The 22,810-nt window shown below is 45.3% G+C and overlaps 1 protein-coding gene across 7 annotated transcripts in view; it reads right to left on the reverse strand.

Moving 5' to 3' along the window:
- Positions 1–22,810, reverse strand: part of CHCHD6 (coiled-coil-helix-coiled-coil-helix domain containing 6) — a 122,387-nt gene that overhangs the window by 44,071 nt on the left and 55,506 nt on the right. For all 7 annotated transcript variants that reach the window (XR_011812442.1, XR_011812439.1, XR_011812441.1 and 4 more), the window contains 2 exons: positions 20,170–20,240; positions 4,613–4,748 (listed from right to left, as the gene is read on the reverse strand). Coding sequence is in view for 3 of the 7 variants with exons in the window: in XM_027467501.3 (XP_027323302.1) it covers positions 4,613–4,748; positions 20,170–20,240 (207 nt within the window). In the remaining 4 variants the exon portion in view is untranslated. The remainder of the gene's footprint in view (positions 1–4,612; positions 4,749–20,169; positions 20,241–22,810) is intronic.

Below are 22,810 nucleotides of genomic sequence, written 5' to 3' on the forward strand. Positions count from 1 at the left end.
CTAGGTCACTGCCCACGGAGCAGGAGTCAACTTGAGGCAGAGCTGCAACGCTCTGCTCTGTGTGTTAAACGGGCTCTCGCTGGGATCGCTCGGGAAAGTAAGAGCAGTAAATTGACCACGTTGCTTTTTATTACAGCCAAGGGTAAAGGAGAAAGCAGCAGACTCAAGGTTACGTTACAAGGCTACCTCTGCTGGAATCTGGGCAGCGTTTTGCACGGGCTTGTTTGCAGAGCAGAGTGACTCACGGCAAACGAGGGCGAACGCTCCCGTCCTGCCATTACCAACCAAGACCGTTCACGTACAGCAAAGTTGCTGCACAATAAACTCGCTCGCCAGTTTATTGCATTGTAATTTCCTTATGTAGACAAGCCCTAAAGCCTTGATAGAAGTGGGTTTACCTTTGTCTGTTCTGAATAGCAGGCTTGTGAGAAGCTGGATGTAGAACAGGGAGAAAGAGCGTGGAATTACGAAGGGCTCCCAGCTCCGTGTGTACCCCTCCTACTGACAAGGGAATACATGTGTCTGACTATGCAGCTCTTTATAACTTGGTTTGGCCAGGAGCTAGAGCACAAAAAAAAATCACCTTGGTCCCTCTGCGAAAGACAGGCACCTAGAGACATTAAGGGAACACCTGGGAAAAAAAAAAAAAAAAGGCTACATGCTCCTTACCAGCAGCCATTTCTTCGCACGCGGTTGCGAGGAGCAGCACTCTTCCAAATCGCACCTCGCGTTAATTCGTGGTCACCAGAGGCCACAGTTTTCGAGTGGCAGCTGGTCGGAGATTCCCTCGTACAGCCACCAGTTACATAACAAATTAGCGAAGTGAAATCCTATGGAAATTCAGATTTGCCTTCTGGTGTGAAGAGGACGCGGAGGAAGCAGAAGGGGGTCACAAATATTCGGCAAAGCTCGCATGTGAGCGCGCCTTCGCAGGGTGGGGGAGCAATTCAGTAGTAGGGCTCTGACTTCAAAAAAAAATAATTTGTTTTTCCCTTCCATCTGGGCTCAAAATAAGAAATTACGCAGATTTCCACTGCCCACTCTCCTTTTTCCTTCCACACCCTCTTCTCATTGGCACAAGATAAAACCTCGGGGAAACAGCAGCAGCAATTTTCAATTCTCATTATCTAGCGGCAGCAGTAGCTCTTGGTGAAACTTGCGGTCAATAAACTACAGGCAATTTTAAAAGACACAATGGGAACTGCCCCTCCCACAGCTGTCCCATTATCCCAGCTTTTATTAGATTTAAAACCAGCGATTCTTAGGCTGTAGCTGAAGTTCTGCAGAGCCACGAAAACAGACCACCAGAAAAGATAAAACACCCCTAAATTAAACAGGAGACATTACGGCAACGTCCTCTCAAGTCAGAGGGCTTCAACATAAGCAAAGCCCAGGATGCAGAAAGCAACCCAGAGCCCAAGCAGGCTGCTGCTGCAGCGAGCCCGTGATGACACAAGCAAAATTTAACATTCAGGAGAGCAAAACCAGAAAAGCTCGTGAGCAGGTTACACAGAGCACGTCGACAGCGTGCTAGCCACATCCAGGAGAGGATCCTGCTCCCCTAAGCCTCGTAGCATCCAACTGTACATGTTAACTTTGGAGTTCACAGGCTGGGTATGGCTCCTGTGCAGCAGGGAGGATGCTGCTCCTACTCACCCAAGGATGAAATTCAGCTGGCCTGTTTTATGTGCCTGTTTTAGGACCAGACACACCGTGCTCTAGCCGTGCCTCTTTCTCTCCCGTGACTGCAGAAGAAGCCCTGATGACCACATATGAACCAGGTAACACCATTTACGTCTCCATCCTGCACTACAGTATGTAGCAACCTGCTCCAGTGCGAGCGCCTCTACAGGAAACGGGAGCAGAAAATCAATTTCCAAACTCCTGAAATTATTTCCTCGTCTCTCCGTCCGTGGGGCTGAAGTAACCGAGGGTGCATCTCACCTCCCGGACCAGAAACGCGCACTGCGATAGGCAAAGGGAATCGGGTGCCCAAAGGAACGGTCTCGGAGCAGCACAGTTCGGGGGAAGATGCAAGGAATTACAGTAATCCGCCGTAAACTGTAATTTTCAGCCTAGAAATCTAGAGCTTGCTTTCTGTGAGCCTAATGTATACCATGCCTTGGAGACATTTAACCAGCCATCAAAAAGAACTTGCAGAGAACCAGATGCTTCATTAAAGAATATTCACCAAGCCTTATAAAATCTTTAGTAAGAAGCAGAAGAACAAATCACCAGCATGCAAGTGAGCTAAGTCCCGCATCCAGCTTTGATTACAACATCCTCTATACTGGCAAACGTATCATGTTAAAAAAAAAAAAAAAAAAGGAAAAGAAAAAAATATCAAGAGATTCTGACCCTTCTTTCCCACATTCCTCCAACCCGAATTTCCTGAATGAGGAATGCGTGAGACAGAAAGCCATTTGGTAGAAGATGCTAATTTAAACTTAAAGAAAAATAACAGCTTAAATGGGGAAGGGAGGGGGGAGTTTTATAGTCCTTCATGAAAAAAACACAACAGCTTGTGATCGTTACATACATATCTCCCGAGTCAGAGGACTCGGTGAGAGCAGTAAGGCAAAGTGTCAGGGCTTGAGCTGTCCTGGGATAAAGGAAACCACAGAAGATGTATTTCCTCGCACATTTTTTGGAATTTGCACTTGCAGAACCCTTCAGTGCCTATATCCTGCTGTAAGATTTAGATACCTGCACCTGAGTATCTCTTGCCCCTTCTTAAAGCAGGGCAAGGAAATTCTCTGTCATACTGCCATCATCTGCAGGGCAATTTAGTGTCCTGTGTACTGCTCCTTCCAAGAAGTTTCCAAAAGAGCGTGGAAAAAAATTTCTGAAGTTCAGTGAACTTTGGGAACCCAGACCACCCCCAGCTTTTGGTTTATAAAGAAAGCATGCCCCCTCCCCCTAAAAAATAAAAAAAATCACACAAATCCAAACAAGCTCCAAGTTAATAGGATCTTTCACTGCCCTCTGCTGTTACCAGTCATTTAGCTTCCAATTTACTCTTTAATAATGTCGGGCTGGGGCTCGGGGCTGGCAGCATCCCAGCCCCTTTCTCAGGCGGCTTGGAGCCGCAGCTTGCAAATATGCTGAAGTTTAATGCAATCTGTCTTCTTTGGTAATCACATTCCGCCCGCACTGCATGCAATAAAGATGTATTGGTAAATGCATTTGCTAAAGATATACTCCACCGAAAAGGCTACAAGCCTGATTTACAGGAGGCAAGGAGGAAGCATCAGGTAACGGAGGCTGGCAGTAGATGCGCCAGCGCTCTGCACACAGCAACAGAGGGCACGGATTGTGCAGCAGCAAAGGCACTGCTTTACTTTAAAGCTGAGAAAGAAAAAGAAACCACACGTTTTGGGAGCTGGGGACTTTAAAGATATCAGAGAAAAGCCCTTTCCCTGGCAGCTTTAACCTTGCTGATTTGCAGACATACAAAGACCTTCTTTGTAAACAGGAAGGAAAAAAATTCCACCAGGACTAGCAACAACATTTGGTCTAATATATCCTGACAATTTTCCCATCTCCTTCTGTCGGGCTTCTTCTGGGAGCCGGCTGGCAGCTTGTTTCATATTATACTTAAATCAGCCATACAGCTTCCCCTCACAATGCTAATGCGACAGAGAAGGACTGCTTCGACAAGATCTCCACCTCCCCCCACCCCCTGCCTCCATATTAATAATCCCAGGAGAGGAATCTCAGCTCTCTATTCCCAGGAGGCTCTATCCTTTCCCCAAATCCATCTTATTACAGAGTTTCAATACCCTTCGAAGAATTAAAAAAAAAAAAAAGTCTGCCCTTGAGGGACAGCTGACTGAATTCTCACATGGAGAACATCCTTTACACTTTGGACATCCCAAGCAGCAGCTTGTCCTGCCATGCTCTTTTTTCCAAGACTATATCCTCATTGTAACATTCAACTACTGTTTTTTTTTTGTTGTTTGTTTGTTTTTCTTTCTCCTTCACTTGCTTTAATAGCCACAGATTTTTCCAAGGTGCTGAGCAGTCACTGTCCTAAGGCATCAACAGAAGCTAGTAGGGCTCTGCAGCTCTGACGGCAGAGCCGTGGCCTTGCTGGACCTCTGCACAAGACAAAGCTTTCAGGAGCGTGCAGTTCTCTCAAGAGACAGCACCTCTGCCCAGTAAAGCAGCTTTCCTCATGCAGCCACGAAAGGAAGCAAGACCTCCAATTGTGAGGTCCCAGAATGGGAGCGAGGTTGTTCGGAGCCCATTCGAAACATTGCCAACACTGGCAAAATGGATTTGCCTACCACTTGCAGAATGCAGCATCCAAGAAGGCAAAACTTGGGAAAATCACCGTGGCTGACTTTGAAACCTAGGAGCATCAGTGCTAATGTTTTGGTAGCAGCTTGGGACCCCAGGACCCACTGCTGGGACACACCACAGCACGACTGAGAAACGTGGAATGAATGTGAATGCACAAAATGGATCCCGAGGAAAATTTGTCTCGTATGAACAGCACAGTTTAACTATCGGATACTACATATCTCAGAGACATTTCCCAGAAGAAAACACCATGCAAAACAAGTCAGCAAAGCCCACAAGTATATCAGATCAGGGAAGCTTTTGTTACCTTCTGAGCTGCACTAACACAGCGCTGATACTCCTTAGCCAGTTCCGAGCATTTGAGCACCTCACATTTGTTTTCTTGGTAGCACTTCAGGATTTCAGACTGCAGACTTGCACAGACAGGATCGGTGTTCCTCCTCCTGCAGGGAAAACAAGAACAGAAAGATGTGTGAAGGGGAGTTTTCACCCACTTACAACTACATTACTAGTGGCACAGTCACTAATCTTGTGCTGGAGTCACCTAGCCCTAAGAAATAAAGAAACCAGTAAAAACAGAGATCACGGAAATGGGTTAAATGACCAACAGTGTCTTTCGGCTGAAAAATCCAGAGTACTGAGCAGGAAGAAGGAACACATTCTTTCTAGGTTGGTGTGGAAGGCTCTAACCCAGAGATAAAACATCATATCTCCTCTGCAGTTAGGAAAAATCAATTCCAAGAGGTTCAATGATTTCCCCAAGTCACATTGGAAATCTTTGGCAGAACTCTGGAGTCCTGGCTGGGCCTGCGCTGGATCTGTTACAGGCTGACAGGGAGCTGAATGGACTTGTTGAATGAGCCACCTCCACCTATCGAATCCTCATCTAGTTAAACACTTCAAAAAAAAAATCCAACATGGTTGGAAGTACTGTAATTCTCCGAGTGACTAGAAAAAACACAGAATAATAGCGAGAGCAGATATCTGTTTGTTTATTTCTGAAGGAAGTGGTACTCAAACCCCGTAAGTGGCAATGACAGCTACCCAGGAACAATTAGGGAGGATGCTCTTATACCATCACATGCCTGCGTGCATATGGCACAGCACAAGCAACCGCACCGATAAAGGGAAGGTCACTGTAAAACAATACGGGCAGCAATGGCACAAGCAGAGTGACAACAGTGGCATCAGCTGCACAGCCACAGACGCAAATTGCAGGAATGTGCAGCACAATCGCCCCGGTACATTTTAGCAGAGAACATACGCTTAGGTGTAGCAGCCCTCAGATGCTGCCTTCTAAACCCTAAATCCATTTAATTCCTTGCATTTCCTGCCCCAACGTGCTTAAAGAGATCTGTGCCCAAATATCAAATGCAGCTCTTCTTCCCAAAGCACCTGATGCTGCAGGCAGGCACGAATGCCATGCCATGATGTATTCATTTCCCCGGGAACAACAACAGGCACTCATTCAGCAGCAGCGCCTCATAATCAGGCAGGAAGAAAACATGACCTGTTCCTGGGCACGTCTCATTCTCTCAGGTGAAACAGATTTCTAAGAAACACGAAATCTTCAAGCAAGATCATTGCAAAATTTTTGGGGAGAGCGCGGATATGAGTTTCCAAATCAGGCTCGTTTCTGGAAGGTGCTCAGGAAGGCAAGTGGAAGGAGCAAAGGAAGAAAAAAGAAATTGTCCTTTCCATATCAGCAACCCCGCTGCTTCCTCCACATAGTTTGGCAGGGACGTACTCCAAAGGACGTTTCTTCAGCCCTCAGCCCTCCTCTGCCAACAGACATGGACAGGCTGAGGCTTCCTCAATACCAGTGTGACAGCCACACCCTAAAACACCAATATTTGGATCAGAAACCACCAAAATATGACACAGACTTCTTTCTCCAGCTCTTGTCTAACCTTACAGCTTTTAGAAGAAACTCATTCTGCACACAGCCCCTAGAGGTTAGCATGCATTTGTAATTTCTATGTTCTACAGCAAATCACCTTTAAATCCCCTAAAAATCCATATTCCAAAAAATCTTCAAATTTTGGAATAGGAAAGAACTCAGAGGGAGCTTCAGAAATTCATAATGTTGGCATTTTGCTTTGTCACTAACTTTAATATCACTCTAATCAAATCAGCGAGACAGTGGAAACGATACCAAACAATACCAGGTCAGGAAATACCACCAAATCCCTCCATTCAATGAAGAAGTTAAGACTTTTAAAATTAGTTTTTTTTAAACTCAGCCATGTTAAACTGAAGGGCATTTTGTAATTTTCATGCAGAGGGCTGGGGGGAGAAAAAGGGAGAGCCCGCCACAAAACGCTCTGTACCCATCACAGCTGAACAACACGGCACAGATGTCTTGGAGAAATACAGAGAAGAATGCTCGAGGTTGCCACTGTCAGCACGGAGAGCTATCATAATTAAGCTACCATAATTAAGGGGTTTTCTATGTTTTCATTCACTGTGTCTCCTATGGCATCAGTCTGCATTACCAGGAGTAACAACAGAGGTAGGAGCCAGCTGGGGGTCAGACAGGAGCGCAAAGTCGGTGCCCCTCTGCTCTAGGAGCCCCCTGGTAGCCAGCCTGCAGCCCAGAGGGCTATTTAAAAGCTAAAAAACGATAAAAAAGAAGCCACCGAGCACCTGCTACTGCCTCAAGCCTACCAGAGGCAAGGGATCACTGAGCATAAAAGGGCAGGTTGCCAAGCCAGCACCTTCACCAGCACTGGTACATGGGTCTCACCACGCAGAGGATTTCTTGGGTGACTGAAAGGTGGGTACCCAGAGCCATAAACAAAATTCTCCTTGCATCAGTAAGGTGCTGTGTCTTCAGAATAAAATCTCCAAGTCTAGTTCTGCATCAATTGCACCATCTTCTCAAAGGAGATTTAGAGAAACTGATCAATGCACCACGAAGTCAGCCGGGGTAATTATCAATACGAATCACACAAACCAATTTACGCGTGCGTTCGTAAGTGAACTGGAAACTCAAGAAAACCAGTTAAATCCTACTGCGAATGACATTTCACTTCGAAACGGGACGTGACTGCTGCTCGGGGAGAACTGTCACCATGCCCCACCATGCAGGGGGACCTACGACACGAGGGGATGAGAAGTGAGAGCCAGCTCGGCATGAGGAACCACTCATCCATGACACAAGTCATCCATGTCCAACAGAGCGGTTCCTATACCCATTTGGACCCCCAAAAAAGGGTATTTGGACTGCTCTGGTGAGCAGTTTTGAGAAGTTTTCCTCCCAGCACAGCATCCACTACTCTTGTCCCAGCTACTGACTCAAAGGGACGTCACCCTCCTGCTCCCATTAAGCCTTTTTTTAATTTTAGGTTGTGTTTTAGGTGGGAACTACAGCCCCACACACCGGTTGCTGCCCAGCTCTGCATGTCTGTATCTGCAAGGAAAAAGAACACAAAAAACCTGGCGGAGCCCAGCAGCATCTAACTGCAAACATCTTTTATTATTATTTCTTAAGCAGTGATGGGAAAGGAACGCGGTGGAGAAGGGATGAGCTTTGAATACAGGAAGAGCAGAACAGCAGCAAGCTTTGACCCTTCTCCTAAAACGGGGCACGGTTTTAAGCATAATATGCTCCCACCAAGAAAGGTAGGCAATTAGCCTCTGTCTAAAATAAAATGCATTGTAATTGCTGCTGCTATTATGAAAACAGATGCAAGAGGCTCATTTGTAGGAAAAAAGGTAAAAGAGAAGGGCTGGGGTGGGAAGGGTAGGGGAATGCACAGGCGGGGAGGTAGGGGACGGTACCTCAGAAAGAAATGCAGGTCATACAGAATAGGGAAGATGAAACCAGTAATGCAATGCGTGCTCTCATCTGTTTAAAGGAAGAGAAAAGGAAGAACGGAGAAAAGATGACAGGTGGAAAAAGACAAGGATGAATCTAGGAGTAAAACTCATTAGCAATGCCTGCCCCGTCACAGTGGGGAAAACCTCTGCTGCTCTGCAGCGGGGCAGAAGGCGAGGTGAACGGGGAATCCGTGATTGCAGATCTCGCTCCCCCCTCCCAGTGAGGGGGCTAAGCCAGGTCTGACTGGAAAAGAAGGAAGAGGTTTTCGTAAAATGAAACAAAGGGCATCCTTCTCTCTGCTATCCCTCGAGGTACGACAGAACGAGTGTGATCTCGCTGCATTTTGACACACCAAGAGTTACCAAATCCTCTCTATCACCGCGTATTCCCTTTACTTTATTTAATAAATGAAATCTCATCAACTTATCCTTCTTCTATTATCACTGCTGACATCAATCTGATAATATTGGCTTGGCGTGGAATCGTGCTATTATATGTCCTCTTGATATTTAATTTAAGAGAAACGTCTGCAGTGGGGTGAATATGTGAAGCAAGCTTTTTATTACTGGCAGCAGTAAGGACGCTGGGAGTGAATTAGACATTCATCTTAGTCGGGGCCAATCTAGTGGCTCAGAAGAGGTTTTCTTCTTAACCCTCTCCTACCTGTTCAATAGCGGCAGGTAACTGCTGCTCCAGTCAATAACTGCATTCATTTGTCTTGGCAAATTCCTTTCTACGTGGCTATAAACCCCATGAAGAAGTGCCGAGCGTCTGGGAGGTTAAAGCAAGGTTCTTCGGGAATTTCCATCATGAGCTCTGCAACAGTAGGCAGAGTGCTGGTCTAAATGTCCGCCGATTAATCAAGGAGCCACACAGCACTCGAAGACAAACATACAAACTCATTTCAAGAGCTGATTAAGGCAGTATCACCAGGATACAGATCCCACAAGCAGGTTTCAAGCATAGCACGATGGCTACTACCTAGTGCTGCTGACAGCTTCCCTTTGGGGAGGAGAATTAGGGACAGAATTGGAATGCAAGGGGAAGCTGGAAGATGCGTATATATTTGCTAGTGCTTCCACTCTGCTGATGGATCACCCTAGCCAAGTGGAGATACAACTTTAAAGCGTTAGGACTTGGCAGCTCCTTAGACTAGTGCAAAATCAGGAGCTCCACGGTGAGCACCGCACCGCCGCTTGGCTCTGCCGGGTAGAACAGCGATTCCAGATGGAGGTAAAAGCAAGATCCTCTTCTTACCTTTTACTCTGGGAAACTATTCAAGCTGAGAAAAAAATCAAGATAGAGACGGAAGGTATCTAAACCTAGACACATTTAGATACCTCTACTCAGTAAGTGAAAACCAAAGCTACACAGGGTCCCTTGTACGAGCCAACTTGAGGGCAGCTAGCTCCGGCACGTAGCTGCAAGAAGCAGCCTACACGGTGCAGCAACCTGGAATTTCCTGTGGGCTGCAAAACCCCACAACAACAGGCTGAGCTACTTTCGGCTGCATTATTTGACTGCAAGCAGTGCCTGAGCTAACTCGAGCAAACCACATTAGTCACCACGGTTAGCACAGCGCAGAAAACCTCAGAGGTCAGCAACGAGGTGCACAGGTAGCACAGAGCAAAGCCCAGGGCAGGCAGCAGCAGCTTCTGCGTGTCAGGAAGGAAGCAGAGACGTGTCAAAGAGTTGGTTAGCACGTCTGCACATCCAGGGTAGGCCACACGCGTTTCCGAGTAAGCTCGGTGATGTTTTGGTCACATAATGTGGTGTGCAGCCACGCAGTACTGTACACACACAAAAGCCGCTAAGTGGTTAACTGACCTGTAAAACTGCTTTCTCCCCTGGGTAGCAGTTGGCTCTGATGGCTCCTCTTTAACATGTCAGGGAAATAACTCCAGACAGATGCAGTACACAGCACATAGAAAGGTTCCATCCTCTCTCATTATTGCATCCTTGACATTTACAGCAGAAAATTAAACACAATTGAAGCATTTCATTCACATGTAACAAACTCATCAGCACAGAACAAACAGCCAAGAAAGCTCACTTCCATCACAGGCTCCAGGATGCGGCACCGTCACAAAGCAAACACGATGGCCTCACCACAACCGATGGAATTCCCTGACCCTGGACGTCAGACTGATAATGTGGCTTGAATGAAAGAGGGATGAGCCATTTTGCCGCTGTTTGACAAGAGAAGTAAGAGATGAGGATGCCTAATAGATTAACCGAATATCTACTAAAAACTCAGTAATGTTTTAGCTAGATAACCTAGCAATGTGTAAAAAAACTGCATGCCTCGTGAGAATAACCTAACCTGATCAGGAAGGAAGCACCTCTGATCAGCCTCGTGGACTGAAAACACTGAGCACCAGGCTTTGCACTGGTCCGGATGGAACACACGGCGCGTGGAGGTAACGTTGTGTAAAGGAATAGATAAAAAGGAAAGGTGAAACCTCATGACAATTTTCATAATAGGGGCACCATCTCCAAATTTCAGCTGTATTCCTAAATCCTCCCCACATGTCCTTCCTCGCTGGCTGCAGCACGCCACTGCACGGTGCACTAATTCCCCTCTCCCTCTCTCCCCCCTGACAGCTGCACTTCAGCACCAGGCCACCTGATTCTCTTTTTCCCTACCTTGTCCGTGGAGCTGCCTAATGAATACATATTCATGAAGCACCGTGCGTTTCTGTGTGACTCTGTGATCCTAGAAAATTTGTCACTCAAGCACTTCCCAGTCTCCTTTCCTCTCCTGACAGCTTGTTTGAAGCTGTCACACAATTCCCCGCTGCAATTTGTGCACTCGCTGCACCCTTGTCCTTTCCAGGACAGATAACTCCTTCCCTTCCAATCACGGATACTCAGAAACTGTTCTGAAATCTTCTCCCGTGTAACTAATTAGATTCTATCACCGAGACCCAAAGCTAAAACAAATATCCAATCTCAGTAGTGTCAGCAACTTGTTGTGTCACCGTGCTGCTCAAACGGTTTGGCTGTCAGTGCAAACAGCCGAACCCAGCCACATTTTCTTTATAAAACAACAAAACCCGCTCCAAAACATACAGACTGAAGTGGAATATAACTAATAGCACTTTTATATAACGTGTAATTTTGAAACGTCCATGGAAGGCAACAAGTCTCTCCATTACGGTGACGAAATTGATGTAACGGGGTAGTGTGACCCCTCCAGTGCAGGTCCCAGCTGTGTCTCACTTACCCCAATGCAGCATCAACTCTCCTGTCATCCTACGTGGCTGAACCTCATACACAAGCAGTTATTTCCTATTTGACCAAATAGTCCTAAACATCTTACACTTCTTTGTATAGGTGCAGTTGTAGCCAGATTTAGCTGGCTTGCCCAGAAGCACCCCGAAAGCCCCAGGTCCTGGGGTTTGGCGGTGGGCTGTAGGTCTTCTGGGGTGGATGGCAGGGAGAGCAAGATCCCACTGAACCTGCAAACCCAACAACCACCCAGCCCTATTAGTATTCCGCACGGGAGATGGCAAGCGGTTTGGAATAATGAGAGACTTTTCCCCACAAGTGGATAATTTCAGCGTGCGTTTGGATGTGAATTCTTTACTGATTATGATGGCAGAATACTGAGTTATGAGAAACTGTCAGCTTGGAAGATGAAAGGAAAACTACAGCCTCTTCCCTGCCTTGCCAAGAGATCCAGAAGTTATCAGAACTGGATCTCCTGCCCACAAAGCCATGCACCATTTTTTCCCCAAAGATGCCAAGCTACAAAAAGTTGACTAGCAGAGATGAAGAGCCTAAAGTTAGCAGCAAAATGGTCTCTGGAAGCCAAGCAGGAATGAGTCAGAATCTTGTTGCTGGAAGGAGTTCTCTGAATCAGAAAGGAAGCTGGCTCAGCTCCCACAAGGCAGAAAAGCAATATAGCAAGCAATAACTGCATCTGAAAACAACACACAGCCCAACAAGTGACCCGAATAGGGATTTTCTTTCTCAAGATAAAAAAACATCATCTAAAAACTGGTTAAGATCTCAGGTCAGGAAGCAAACGCATGCAGCTTATGGAATGCATTCAGCGGTGACCCTAGGAACATATGGGCTGTGATAATGCTGTGTGATCTCCGGGTTAGCTGGGGAACTGCCTGCTGAAAGAATGCTGGACCCGTGTTCTTTTTGGTATATTAAGCCCCTTCCCAGAAATATCCTTAGGTATCTGTTATGCTAATTTCATATAACCACAGGACATGAGGGACAGACAGGTCCAGTACGTTTTTTTTTATATAAGATCTTGTAATGATGTCAGACTGCTAACAAAACCCTTCTTTTTAGAAGCTCTGTTACTTCCCTAAATTTTCCAGCAGTTACTTCCCTAAAATGCCCCCAAGCACTGCGCTAGGTCCCTTCACTGCAGGCGTTACAGCAGGCTACACAAAGGGACACCAGCGATGGCCAAAACCACGGCTCCGTTCGGATACCCAGCGCCGACAGCGACGTAACCTGCTGGAGATGCAGAGAAATCCTGGGAGGAGAAGGAGGCTGCCAGCATTCGAGTTCAGGTGGGATCTGAAGCTAAACATCCGCCTTATTAAAACATCCCCTCGGTTCCGTGCGCGTGCTCTAATCCCCGAACCCGCAGTGCCCCCTGGCACCACGCTGCGCAATTTGCCGAGCACTGACTCAGCACGGTCCCCATTAAGCAGCCACTCATCCCCCCAGAGAGCGGGGTAATGGCGCTCTCACAGAGGAAGCACAAAGCCTTCACGTTTGGGTTTGGGGGAGAGGTTGGGATTTTTTATTTTTCTTTGGTTTTTAAATAAATATTATAATTTCGAGAAGCCCTCGGAGAACTGAAAAAGCCCTTATTGAAAATCATTTTGATGATTAAATTCCTTTTAAATTCCGAGATGATGTGAAATGTCTCGGGCGTGTTAATGAGGCCAGTGCCCACATTGAGCTGCCCCACTGCGTTGTCTGTGGGGCTCACAGGCAGCTTCAGCCCCTGGGAGCACATCTCGGTGTGCTCTCTCCAAGGAAACAATATTCTCCCCCGAACAAGGAGTGCTCCCGTCCTCCAAATACTGCTGGTTTGGGCCAAATCAGTCACAATTCTGGTTGGTGTGGTGTACGTATGCTCCAGACAGGCAGAGGGGAGATGCTTAGGCAGGCAGGAGATGCTTCCAGGACTAAAGAGGAAAAAGGAAAGGATGGAAAGGAGGAAACAGCCCCAGCAAAGTGCTCTGGCAGCAGGCTGAGCATCGCCTCATCTTGACTTCAGAGCTGACGGAGCCCCTTAGCTCATAAACCGGTGGTGTCAGAGTAACCTCAGGAATTACCAAAAGCACACCAAATGAAGAAAGAGAAGACATCGAAGCCTGGTGTGGTGGCAGGGATGTTTTTTCTGTCCCTTTATAAGGGTTGGAACAGACCTCAGCCTCTCAGCAGCCTCTAATATCAAGCCCCAGCACCTTCCTCCCTGCAGGCTGACCACCATGGGGTAGGGTGACCACAGCCATCCCCGTCCTGTAGCCATGGTTATCACCCGGCCAGGTGGAGCAGAGCAGCTCTGAGCCACAGAACCAACTATTTCTTCAAACTTCCCGCTCCAACACTTGCCTTCGGGCTCTGCCCGCATCCCCCCACCCCTCCGGGAGGAGCCTGGCTCAGCAGCAGCAGCGACGTTTTGCACGGAGCGTGTAATCCAGAATCGGGAACACAATTACTGCTCAAAACAGCAACACTGCCCTTGAAATCAGTTGTTAGTGAATTAATGACCGGATTGGTAGGAGCGTTACCTCAACTTTGCTTTAGGCTGCTAATTAGCAAACAAGTCATTAATTCACTGGTAACAAGTGGTTTCTCAGGCATTATTGCTACTGACATCTTTAATTCACCAGTCTTTTTGGAAAGCTTCCCCAGACAACTGTAAACCTCAATCCTTTACAAATCAGCCCCGTGCCACTACCAGCAGCACGCGATGTAACACACACGCAGGAAGACAGAGGCACAGAAACACAGCGGGAGCGAGCGTGGCTGGGCCCTGAATTACTGCTCACAAAACCTCTCCGAACCAAAGCCAAGGGGAGGGATGCAGCAAAGGCACAGAGAACTCGTGGGCTTGGCTGCGGACCTGTCATTCCATCTAAAACCACAATAAAAAACTGTGAACCTTGGAGAAATCTCCCTTCCACCAAGGTACCCAGTGGCATATGTAATTCCCAAACCGAGGGCAGCGATCTGCTTCAATTTTCCCTGCGTTCACCGCGATGGAGAGCTTTGAACCGAAATACTTCGTGTACTCCGACGCACAAAGCACGGCTGGGTTTTGTTTTAACAGCTGCACAAATATCCGTGCTTTTGAAAACAATCTGCATCTGGCCTGCCAACAAACCCTGATCTAAGGGTTTTATAATGGCAACATTACTGCAGAATACAAGTGCTTTCCATGTAAAAATCGATAGTAATAGAAACATCCCTAATAGACTACATGCAGTCTTTGGCACCTCTTCCTTTGCTATTCAAGTCTTATTTTATAAGCTCCCAAGTTCTACCCGTGTACCTGCGAAGAAAAAAACCCTTGCAGATTTGAAAAGATGTATTAATATTTTACACCAGTTTTTCAGCACTAACAGAACTGCAATCTCAGTCATCGGGCTGATTTATTAGTCATCCCTCTACACACATAAGAGGAAAGATGATATTGTGAACGCTATTTTTTTTTATATCAGAACGTTATTTAACACTATTTTTTATTAGAACATTATTTTACTAAGTGGGCAAAAGGAAAAAGTTTGAAAGCAGCAGCTTTGTAATCTTCAAGAGCTGGATTTCAGAAAGAAGATGCAACAGCTGGGTGAGGTATGCAATCCAATCAATTTTCAGGAATTAAAGATAAGTCGAAAAAAGGATAATCTGGCACAAGTGGAACATCTACAAAACTCTGTTAGATGTATTTGACTCTGTTACCACAAACTATATTCCTAAAGTAGTAGGGGAACAATTCAGCTCCTGGAAACCAATGCACTGGTAGACACAGCTGCTTAACAACACGCCTTCCACAATTAGTAAAGAAAATGTTTAGATACTAATGTAAATGAGACAAAATCATCTTCAGTTCTGCCTCACAAAGACCTGGAAGGTTTTCTTTCAGAAATACTCACACCATACAAAATGACACAAAGTCAAAACTGACCCTCCTCCTCTTTTACCTGCTGTTGCAATAACTCAGGGGAAGCTCGTACCGTATTGTCTCTGACAGCAACATTCCAATCTCCTACAAGGACCAACTTAATAAACGTGAAAAAACAGCAAAGCTTTGACTAGTAACTCATCTCTATTTAGAGATCACATGGAACAGACTCGCCACTGACAGAAGTAGGAACAACCAACACAAACCAAGCTCTGAGGGAAGAACAGGACTGGGATGGAGCCAAAACATTTTTTGAAGGTGTAATCAGTGCAGCGTACAAAAGCGCTGTGCTGAGATAAGGCTGAGGATGAGCTCCAAGTACTAATCAGTCTTTTATTCCTGAAAACTCTTAAACCCCTATTGCAGAGGCTCTTAATTTCAACATTGAATTAATCATCTATCTAATCTAACGACACAAGAAATCCCAGAGCAATTTTGTTTGAAAACTATGATGTCTTTACCCTTCTCCTCAGGCTTCATGGCTGTCCACATAACTATTTTAGAGCTTGACTCCTGGGCACAGCCCTCTGTTGAAATAGCTGGGGCCTTGGAGTAGATTTCAAGATTAATAAATTCAAGTTTCACCACGTAAGTATCTTATAAACTTTCCAGATCTACACAAAGGGGAAAAAAAAAAAAAAAGGAAGAAAAGGCAGTTTCTGGAACTGGAACAGTGAGGTTCCAGTTACTGATGCCATTTTATTTGAGGGACCATCAGCCTCATAAAATCTGTTGCAATTCAATAAAATCTTTGTTTCCGTGAGTACTGAAAGGGAGCCATAAATTCCCAGTTCCCAGCAGACAGTCCATCTCTGAACTTTCTCCCCCTACCCCCACTGAGTCAGTTTGGTTCTCAGCTCCATGCTCAGCCCAGGAGGATACTTACGACTTGCCAATTTTCCTAATGTAATCACCTTAAATACTGATGTCCATTAAATTTAAAGATCTCAGGACCATTAAATGGAACTCTCAGATACGAAGTCCCATATGGAGTAAATCTCCCTGGCAGTTTCTCCACTGGAAAGCTGCCTTGGATTCAAGGCTGATCTCTATCAGGATAAGATACCGGCGTTCTTTATGCGCTCCTCGATAGCAGCACGGAGCCCGCTCGCTTCTCTCAGCACAACACGCAAAGCAACACGGCCGTCGGTAAGCAGCTTCAGGGAGGGTTCAGCAAGCTCTAAGGAGATCTCGGAGGGAAACTCAGCTTCAGAACAATTTTATCTTTTAACAGCTTCCTAATCCCCTCACCCCACTCCCGCTGCTATACCTTGCAGAGCAAGTCACACCCCCGCCCCCGGCAATTCTTGCATCCAAATTTAACAGCCACGAAAATAAAATAAAATAAAAATATGATAAGGCAGCCTTCACAAAAGAAAATAAATCACATTAAAAAAAAAAAAAGCATTTTGAGGATAAATCTAGAGTGCCTGTACTAAGCCATAACCTCTTTACTGATGGTTTTTTTCCTTCCCCTTAACAGATTCAGGGACTGTAATAACATTTAATCCTCAGAAGCTAATCTAAATGTAACACTCAAAAGAAGACAAAGACAATGCAACAGAAAAAAAATTTGGCCACTGCCTTTTGGGAGTGCTGCTTTATCCCCGGAGCGAGCGCATTAATAGAGCTTGGAATGAAATGCCATTTTATTCTCTGTAGCAGGGAGGGGATTAGCAAGTTGTCTTCTCTAAACCCAGTCTGAGTCATGGCTCTATGAACACCGAGAAAAGGATGTGGAACGAAGTGAAGGGCGGAGAGCACTGGCTTTTTATTTACACGCTGCTTCTTTTGTGGGTGGTTACTGATGTGCAGTTTGCTAAACAGGGAAGGAAGGAAGGAAAAAAAAAAGTTCTAGGTCCCTAGACTTTAATTCTGCTGGTTAACAGAAGAGAAAAATAATAATGCACCAATTATAATAGCATCACAGAGACAATATGTCCGTGGCAACTGTCCAATTCACCACAGCATGTGAGCAACAAGGGCAAGTTGCTTAAGGTGCTGAAAGCTGTGTTCAGTGGTTTCTTGTTGCTAGGATCTTCTTCCTGGGAGAAAGAAACAGGTTGGAAAGAGCCCAGAACAAAGGACGAGATGCTGTGGTGGGGGAATGCAGAGAATGGAGCAGGCTGGGTTCAGGCAAAGAGATGGGGAATGAAGTGCATCACTCCATCGAGCCTAGCATCCTTCCTTGAAGCAGGAACCAAGAGCTGATGACCATGTAGTGTTGCAGTATGAAGCTCCACGCTTCTGTTCCTATAAACTGGAGCTGGTTTACCTGCCTACCTCACAGGCGTTCTGCAAAGGGTCGCTGGTAGAAAGCTTGCACGATATCCTCAAATGCAGAAATGCTTGATAATCACTAAGGAGAGGAAAGAGTCCACGGAGCTTGACCATTTGTGCAGAGCTGTAGGTACTGATAATGGAGTTGCAAAAGTCAATAAATGCCACGAAAACAATTTTGTTTCAGGTATTTCTTATCTTTGCTTCAAGACAGACTCTGAAAAAGCAGTGCACTCCCTGCAGAAACAGCCCCAACTCCAGCCCCCTCTTCCTCCATCAGCTACACTTCGATCCAGGGGCAGATGGCAACAAGTACAGGGTAGACTGGTCTCATCGTGTTCAAGTGCCAGAGGCAGGGCTAGGAGTTCACAGTGAAACACAAGGATAGTGTAAAGCCAGGGATGTGACACTGCAGAAAGGAGATGCATTCTTCCCGTTAGATGGAGAAAATGCCACTCCCGATTTCCCTTTGTTCCAGGAGCTGTCGTCACCCAGCACTGCGAGCAGGCGGACCTGTGCTTCGTTCTTAATTTGGCTGTATTCCAGTTCTTGTAATTTTCCTGGAGTTTCAGTTTATTCGTGTCATCCAAGTTACTAGATCTGCATAAATTAGCCTTACCTAGCTTAGCACTCACTGTGCTTGTATGTCTAACATGAAATTGCAAACCAAGATGAACAATTATTTCCACTGAATTCACAGGATCTTGTAATTTATGGCCATAAATAGGCTGCACAAAGACTTGAATGTGCAAAGCCTCAGACAAGTATTCACAACATTCAAGTCCTAGCAAATCAGCATGAATGCCAATGCATGAAGGAAGTCCCCTAACCCTGCCCCATATCACGACCCTCACCTGAAGCACGTGCACTCGGTGTTTGATCCATATGTTCTACACCTGAGCAACAATCCCAAAAAGAATGGCTGCATACTGCTGTAGAGTCACGCACACTGCGAGCTGGTAGGCTAAAGCAAAGGTTCTTCCTTCACATACAATTATCAAAGGGCATGATCAGTCCTAGACTGTGTGCTCCAACACACAGCTCAATGCAGTACCGGTTATGGCCGACAAGATCTACTGTAAAGGAATAGAAAATAACATCTCCTCTTCCTCCCTCAGCTTCACTGGTGCCACACAGCTTGTCTGCTTTCAAGACAAGTGGAAGGGACCCCTAAAAAACCATAAACATGTTTTTTGAATCTTGAAAGCAAGAAGTCATTAACATTTGTATTGGTCTCAGCCACTGCCCCTGGTGAGAAACACTTGTTACCAGAGGATTTCCTACATTGCCAGTATTCAACCTCATAAGAATCAGAAGACACCAAATAAAACCTCAGGAACCCAACTTACAACTGCTGTAAATATAGATTTGTTACAGTCTGTAATAGCAAGTAAAGAACATAATCCAAGGTTGTGCCTCTTCCTTTACAAAGTTGTAAGAATTGACATCTGATCACACACCTGTAGAAGCAAATTCAAGAGAAAACTGAACTGATCAAAGACTCTCAGAATGTTATGGACTATAATTTTTTTTTAATTTTATTTAAAACCAAAACTTAAGAATTCTACTGTGGAAAACCGTATGAAAACGCGTGTGATGTGTTAGCTGCCTTGTTTTGGCTTCTTTAGCAACTTAATACTTGACTGTCCAAACAAAAATGCGAAATTACAACAGGTTATGTGATGCTTTGGCAGCCAAACACAATTTTAAATAAAGACAGCACAATGTACTGCACACCCTACTAATATATTCATCATTGCTATATTATCTATTTATGCAATTAAGTATCATACAATCTGGACTGGACCCAACTGGACTACATATGTTGCTACTCCAGTTTACTGCGTGTTGGCCAACTGTTTACCCAACTGAGATCTGAGCGCTGCTCGTGACAGTGTAATTGCTTTGGACTCATTAATAATAAAGAATTATAGAAAATATTTTTTCTTGGACAGCTGTTAGTGCATGTGGAACAATAAGCTATGCAGCACTACGTGCAAATACAAACGGAATTTAGACACTAAATATGCTCCTGGTAAAAAGACAGCATTAAAGGTCCACTAATTATGCCAAGGCCAGTTAAAGAGGTCAGAAAAATCACTGTGGCCATTCTAAGAAAATATTTATGATAATTACAAGTCTATTTTGATTGAAATTTACAGGGCTGATTTAGGCTATTTACCTTTTTTATTCTCTGGACAATGAATAACTTTAGAATTGACATATTTCATACTCCTATATGCAAGCCCCGTGCTGCAACATGCAGGCTAAATACATTGGGTCAAAGTTTGAGCAGATTAAGCAGGTTCTATTGCCTCTTAGAAAACCCTGGTAAATATTCCCATTTAATTTCAATTTTCTATTCCACGTCTTCCTTCTTGCTCTCCCTTTGCAAGATCTAACATCTTTATACTACATTCTGACAAGTTTGGCACAGAAAGAAAGGATGCTGGCATACAGCTCCCCGGCCCCCTCACTACCTGACACGAGGTAACTTTGCACTCTGGTTGCAGGGATATCCAGGGGCTGTACACACACACAACGTTAGAAAATGCAACCAGAACTGTAGAAAAGAACAAAAATGGTTTCTCACTTTATCCACTCCTCTGCCTTGGTGGCTGCCTCCTGGTACTGCTCAGACGTCAGCTTGTAGATTTCGGCATTCTGAAACAAAGAACATAATGCTCAGCTCAAAAAATGAAAGGCATCTCAGATCTTATCCCGTCAGGTAGTTATCTTCTATAATTAATAACGATTTCCAACAACAAACAGCATATTCAGTTCAAAGAACACTAAAAAAATGCACAAAAAGTTCATTTTATTTCCAAGAAAACGCATCAAGGTTGCAACATGTCCTCCGTTATAAGCTTCACCTTTGTGAAGGAAAAGAGGGGGGGAAAGGTCGCCAACAACCAACAGTCAGCTTTGATTACTCCATGCAACCACCAAAACAAGGTGTTTCCCGCGCCACGTTATTTCGCGTTAGGCTGTGTTTTGTTCCCTTTCACTAATTGCCATGAAGAATGTTGGAAGTTACTGACTTGCAAGTATCAAAATTGGCTGCTAGCACGGGAAAATCCATTTTACATTTCAGTGCCTCTGCTTATGTTACTTATTCTTTAGAAGAAAATTATGCAGCCTGTTTCCCTTTTAACGACGTAGGGAGGCGTATCAGGTATCAGTTAAGGCTCTGCCAAACGGAGTCTGGAGTGCCTTGCTGCAGGGCTTAAGACGTTTGCATTAAATTCTCCTGAGCTTGCACAGAAAGAGTCTTAGTTCAGAGCTGCTCAGCCGCTGAGCATGGAGGATGAATTCCTTCTCTCTGCTGCACCGAGGCCTCCCAAGCACAGAGAGCAGGAGGGAGCCGCCGCACACCCCCAGCGACTTCGCTGCGAGGGCTCGTGTCACCGAACTGCTGATCAAGCTGCTTCAGGCAAAGCCCCTGGACTCCATCCTGAAATAGCTGCAATTGCCTCACTCAAAGCTCATCTGCAAGGCCCTTCGTCTGAAAAGGCACATGCAGAAAATATGCAACGATCAATCAAAAAAGCGACAAACTGGTATTGAAAGCAAGGACAGCTATTCATTTAGGGCCAGTCCTAGCTGCTGCCTCGTCTCTCCTCAAATTTGTGCATGCTATATAGAAAACTATTCTTGCCTTTCCTATTCTTGCCTTCCTTCATTTATTTTCCCACAAATGCAGCTGTGGTCCTGCACATGATGAGACTCCACATAAGGCTCAGTGGTTAGAAAGGAAAGGACAGATATAACTCAAGTTCTGTTAGCGGTTCTGCCACTTGGGCAAGCCACCGTTTTCCATCTGCAAGCTTGGGATAACAGCTGCCTGTATCGCTGAAGTTGTGTGAAGCTCAGCTAATTGGGAGGTTTATAAAGGTTTTCAAAGCCTAGACTTCAAGGTGCTATATTTAAGCATTTATCTCCGGTGCCTGAATTTATGTCACATACTGAAAAACAACCAGAGCAGGCTTTGCTCTGCCAAACTTTGACCTAGGAGACAGACTTAAAGTGAAAAATCATGGATGAGTAACCACTTCAAAATGCATTTGGCCAGCAAAATTGCCATTAATGTTTTCTTTTACTTGCTTGTTACATAATGGCCAAACTTCTATGCTGTTAAACCCATTTTACTCCTTCCTATAACGAAAAGTTCAGCTTTTAATGGAGCCTTTTTCTCTGTCCTGTAAACAGACCTCATGACTTTCAGATCCCTGCTGTTACTTATTCACACATGAAACCACAAGACCTGTGTTCCATTAATTAAATTTGCCATTAAAAATTAAATAATATGAATAAGTAGATGTAAGCGCTATCTCCATGGGTTTCGTAAGTCTCACCGTTCTCCAATTACTAACCAAGCAATTTTCATATTTCATACTGTCTGATTTCTCAAAGGGACTGGATTTGAGAGATCAAAATGAGAGAAAGTGGGAAAGAGAGAAAGCAAGGTAGTAAAATTAAACATTTTTCAGGCAATAGGAAGTAGCCCCGTCAGATACTATTAGCTTGCAGCACTCTGCAGTGAAACAGCAGCAGGAGAGGAAAACAGGAACAAATATGTTGTACGTGAGACCCAGCATGAGGTTGGCATTTAACCCGCCTAGGGAAAGAAAAACTAGCCAACAGATTCATTTGCTGGTTGCACCGCTGATTAAAGTGGTTGTGGCACAACCTTGCCCGGGTTATTAGAGGGAGCACTCGCCTGCCCGGTGCTATGGTCAGCCCCATCTGCAACAAAATCAACTGCACAGGGACAAAAAGAGCTGGGAAAGAAAGCAGTACGGAATAGCTCTGGATCCCAAGGCTGATGAAAAGAAGGCAAGTGAGAACCTGAACGGAGAGGCAAGAATCTCAGCGTGGGGAAGGAGGGGAGCCCTGGCCTCCAAGGAACCGCGAGGAACATGGCACGATGCAAAGATCAAAGAGGGGCACAGACCATGTTCAACCCAGAGCTCAAAGCTGCTCGGTCGTAAAAATAAAAAGGAAACATCCTTGCAAGCAATCCAAGTGACCCTCTTGTGTTGGATCAAACCTGTCTTCTTTCTTCTGACCGTGAGAAACCCAAAACCCGGTGAAGCAGTATTTCTAACGCTCTGAATCATTATCTTCAAATGCTTCCTCAAGTAAGAAAAACAGAGTTTTACCATTTAAACCCAAGTTTGTTCACCAAGCGGGCTTGTTGAACAGGTTTCCCTTTGCCTCCAGGCCTCTTCCTA

This window comes from Anas platyrhynchos, chromosome 13 (genome assembly GCF_047663525.1).
Source record: "Anas platyrhynchos isolate ZD024472 breed Pekin duck chromosome 13, IASCAAS_PekinDuck_T2T, whole genome shotgun sequence".
Lineage (NCBI taxonomy): Eukaryota > Metazoa > Chordata > Aves > Anseriformes > Anatidae > Anas > Anas platyrhynchos.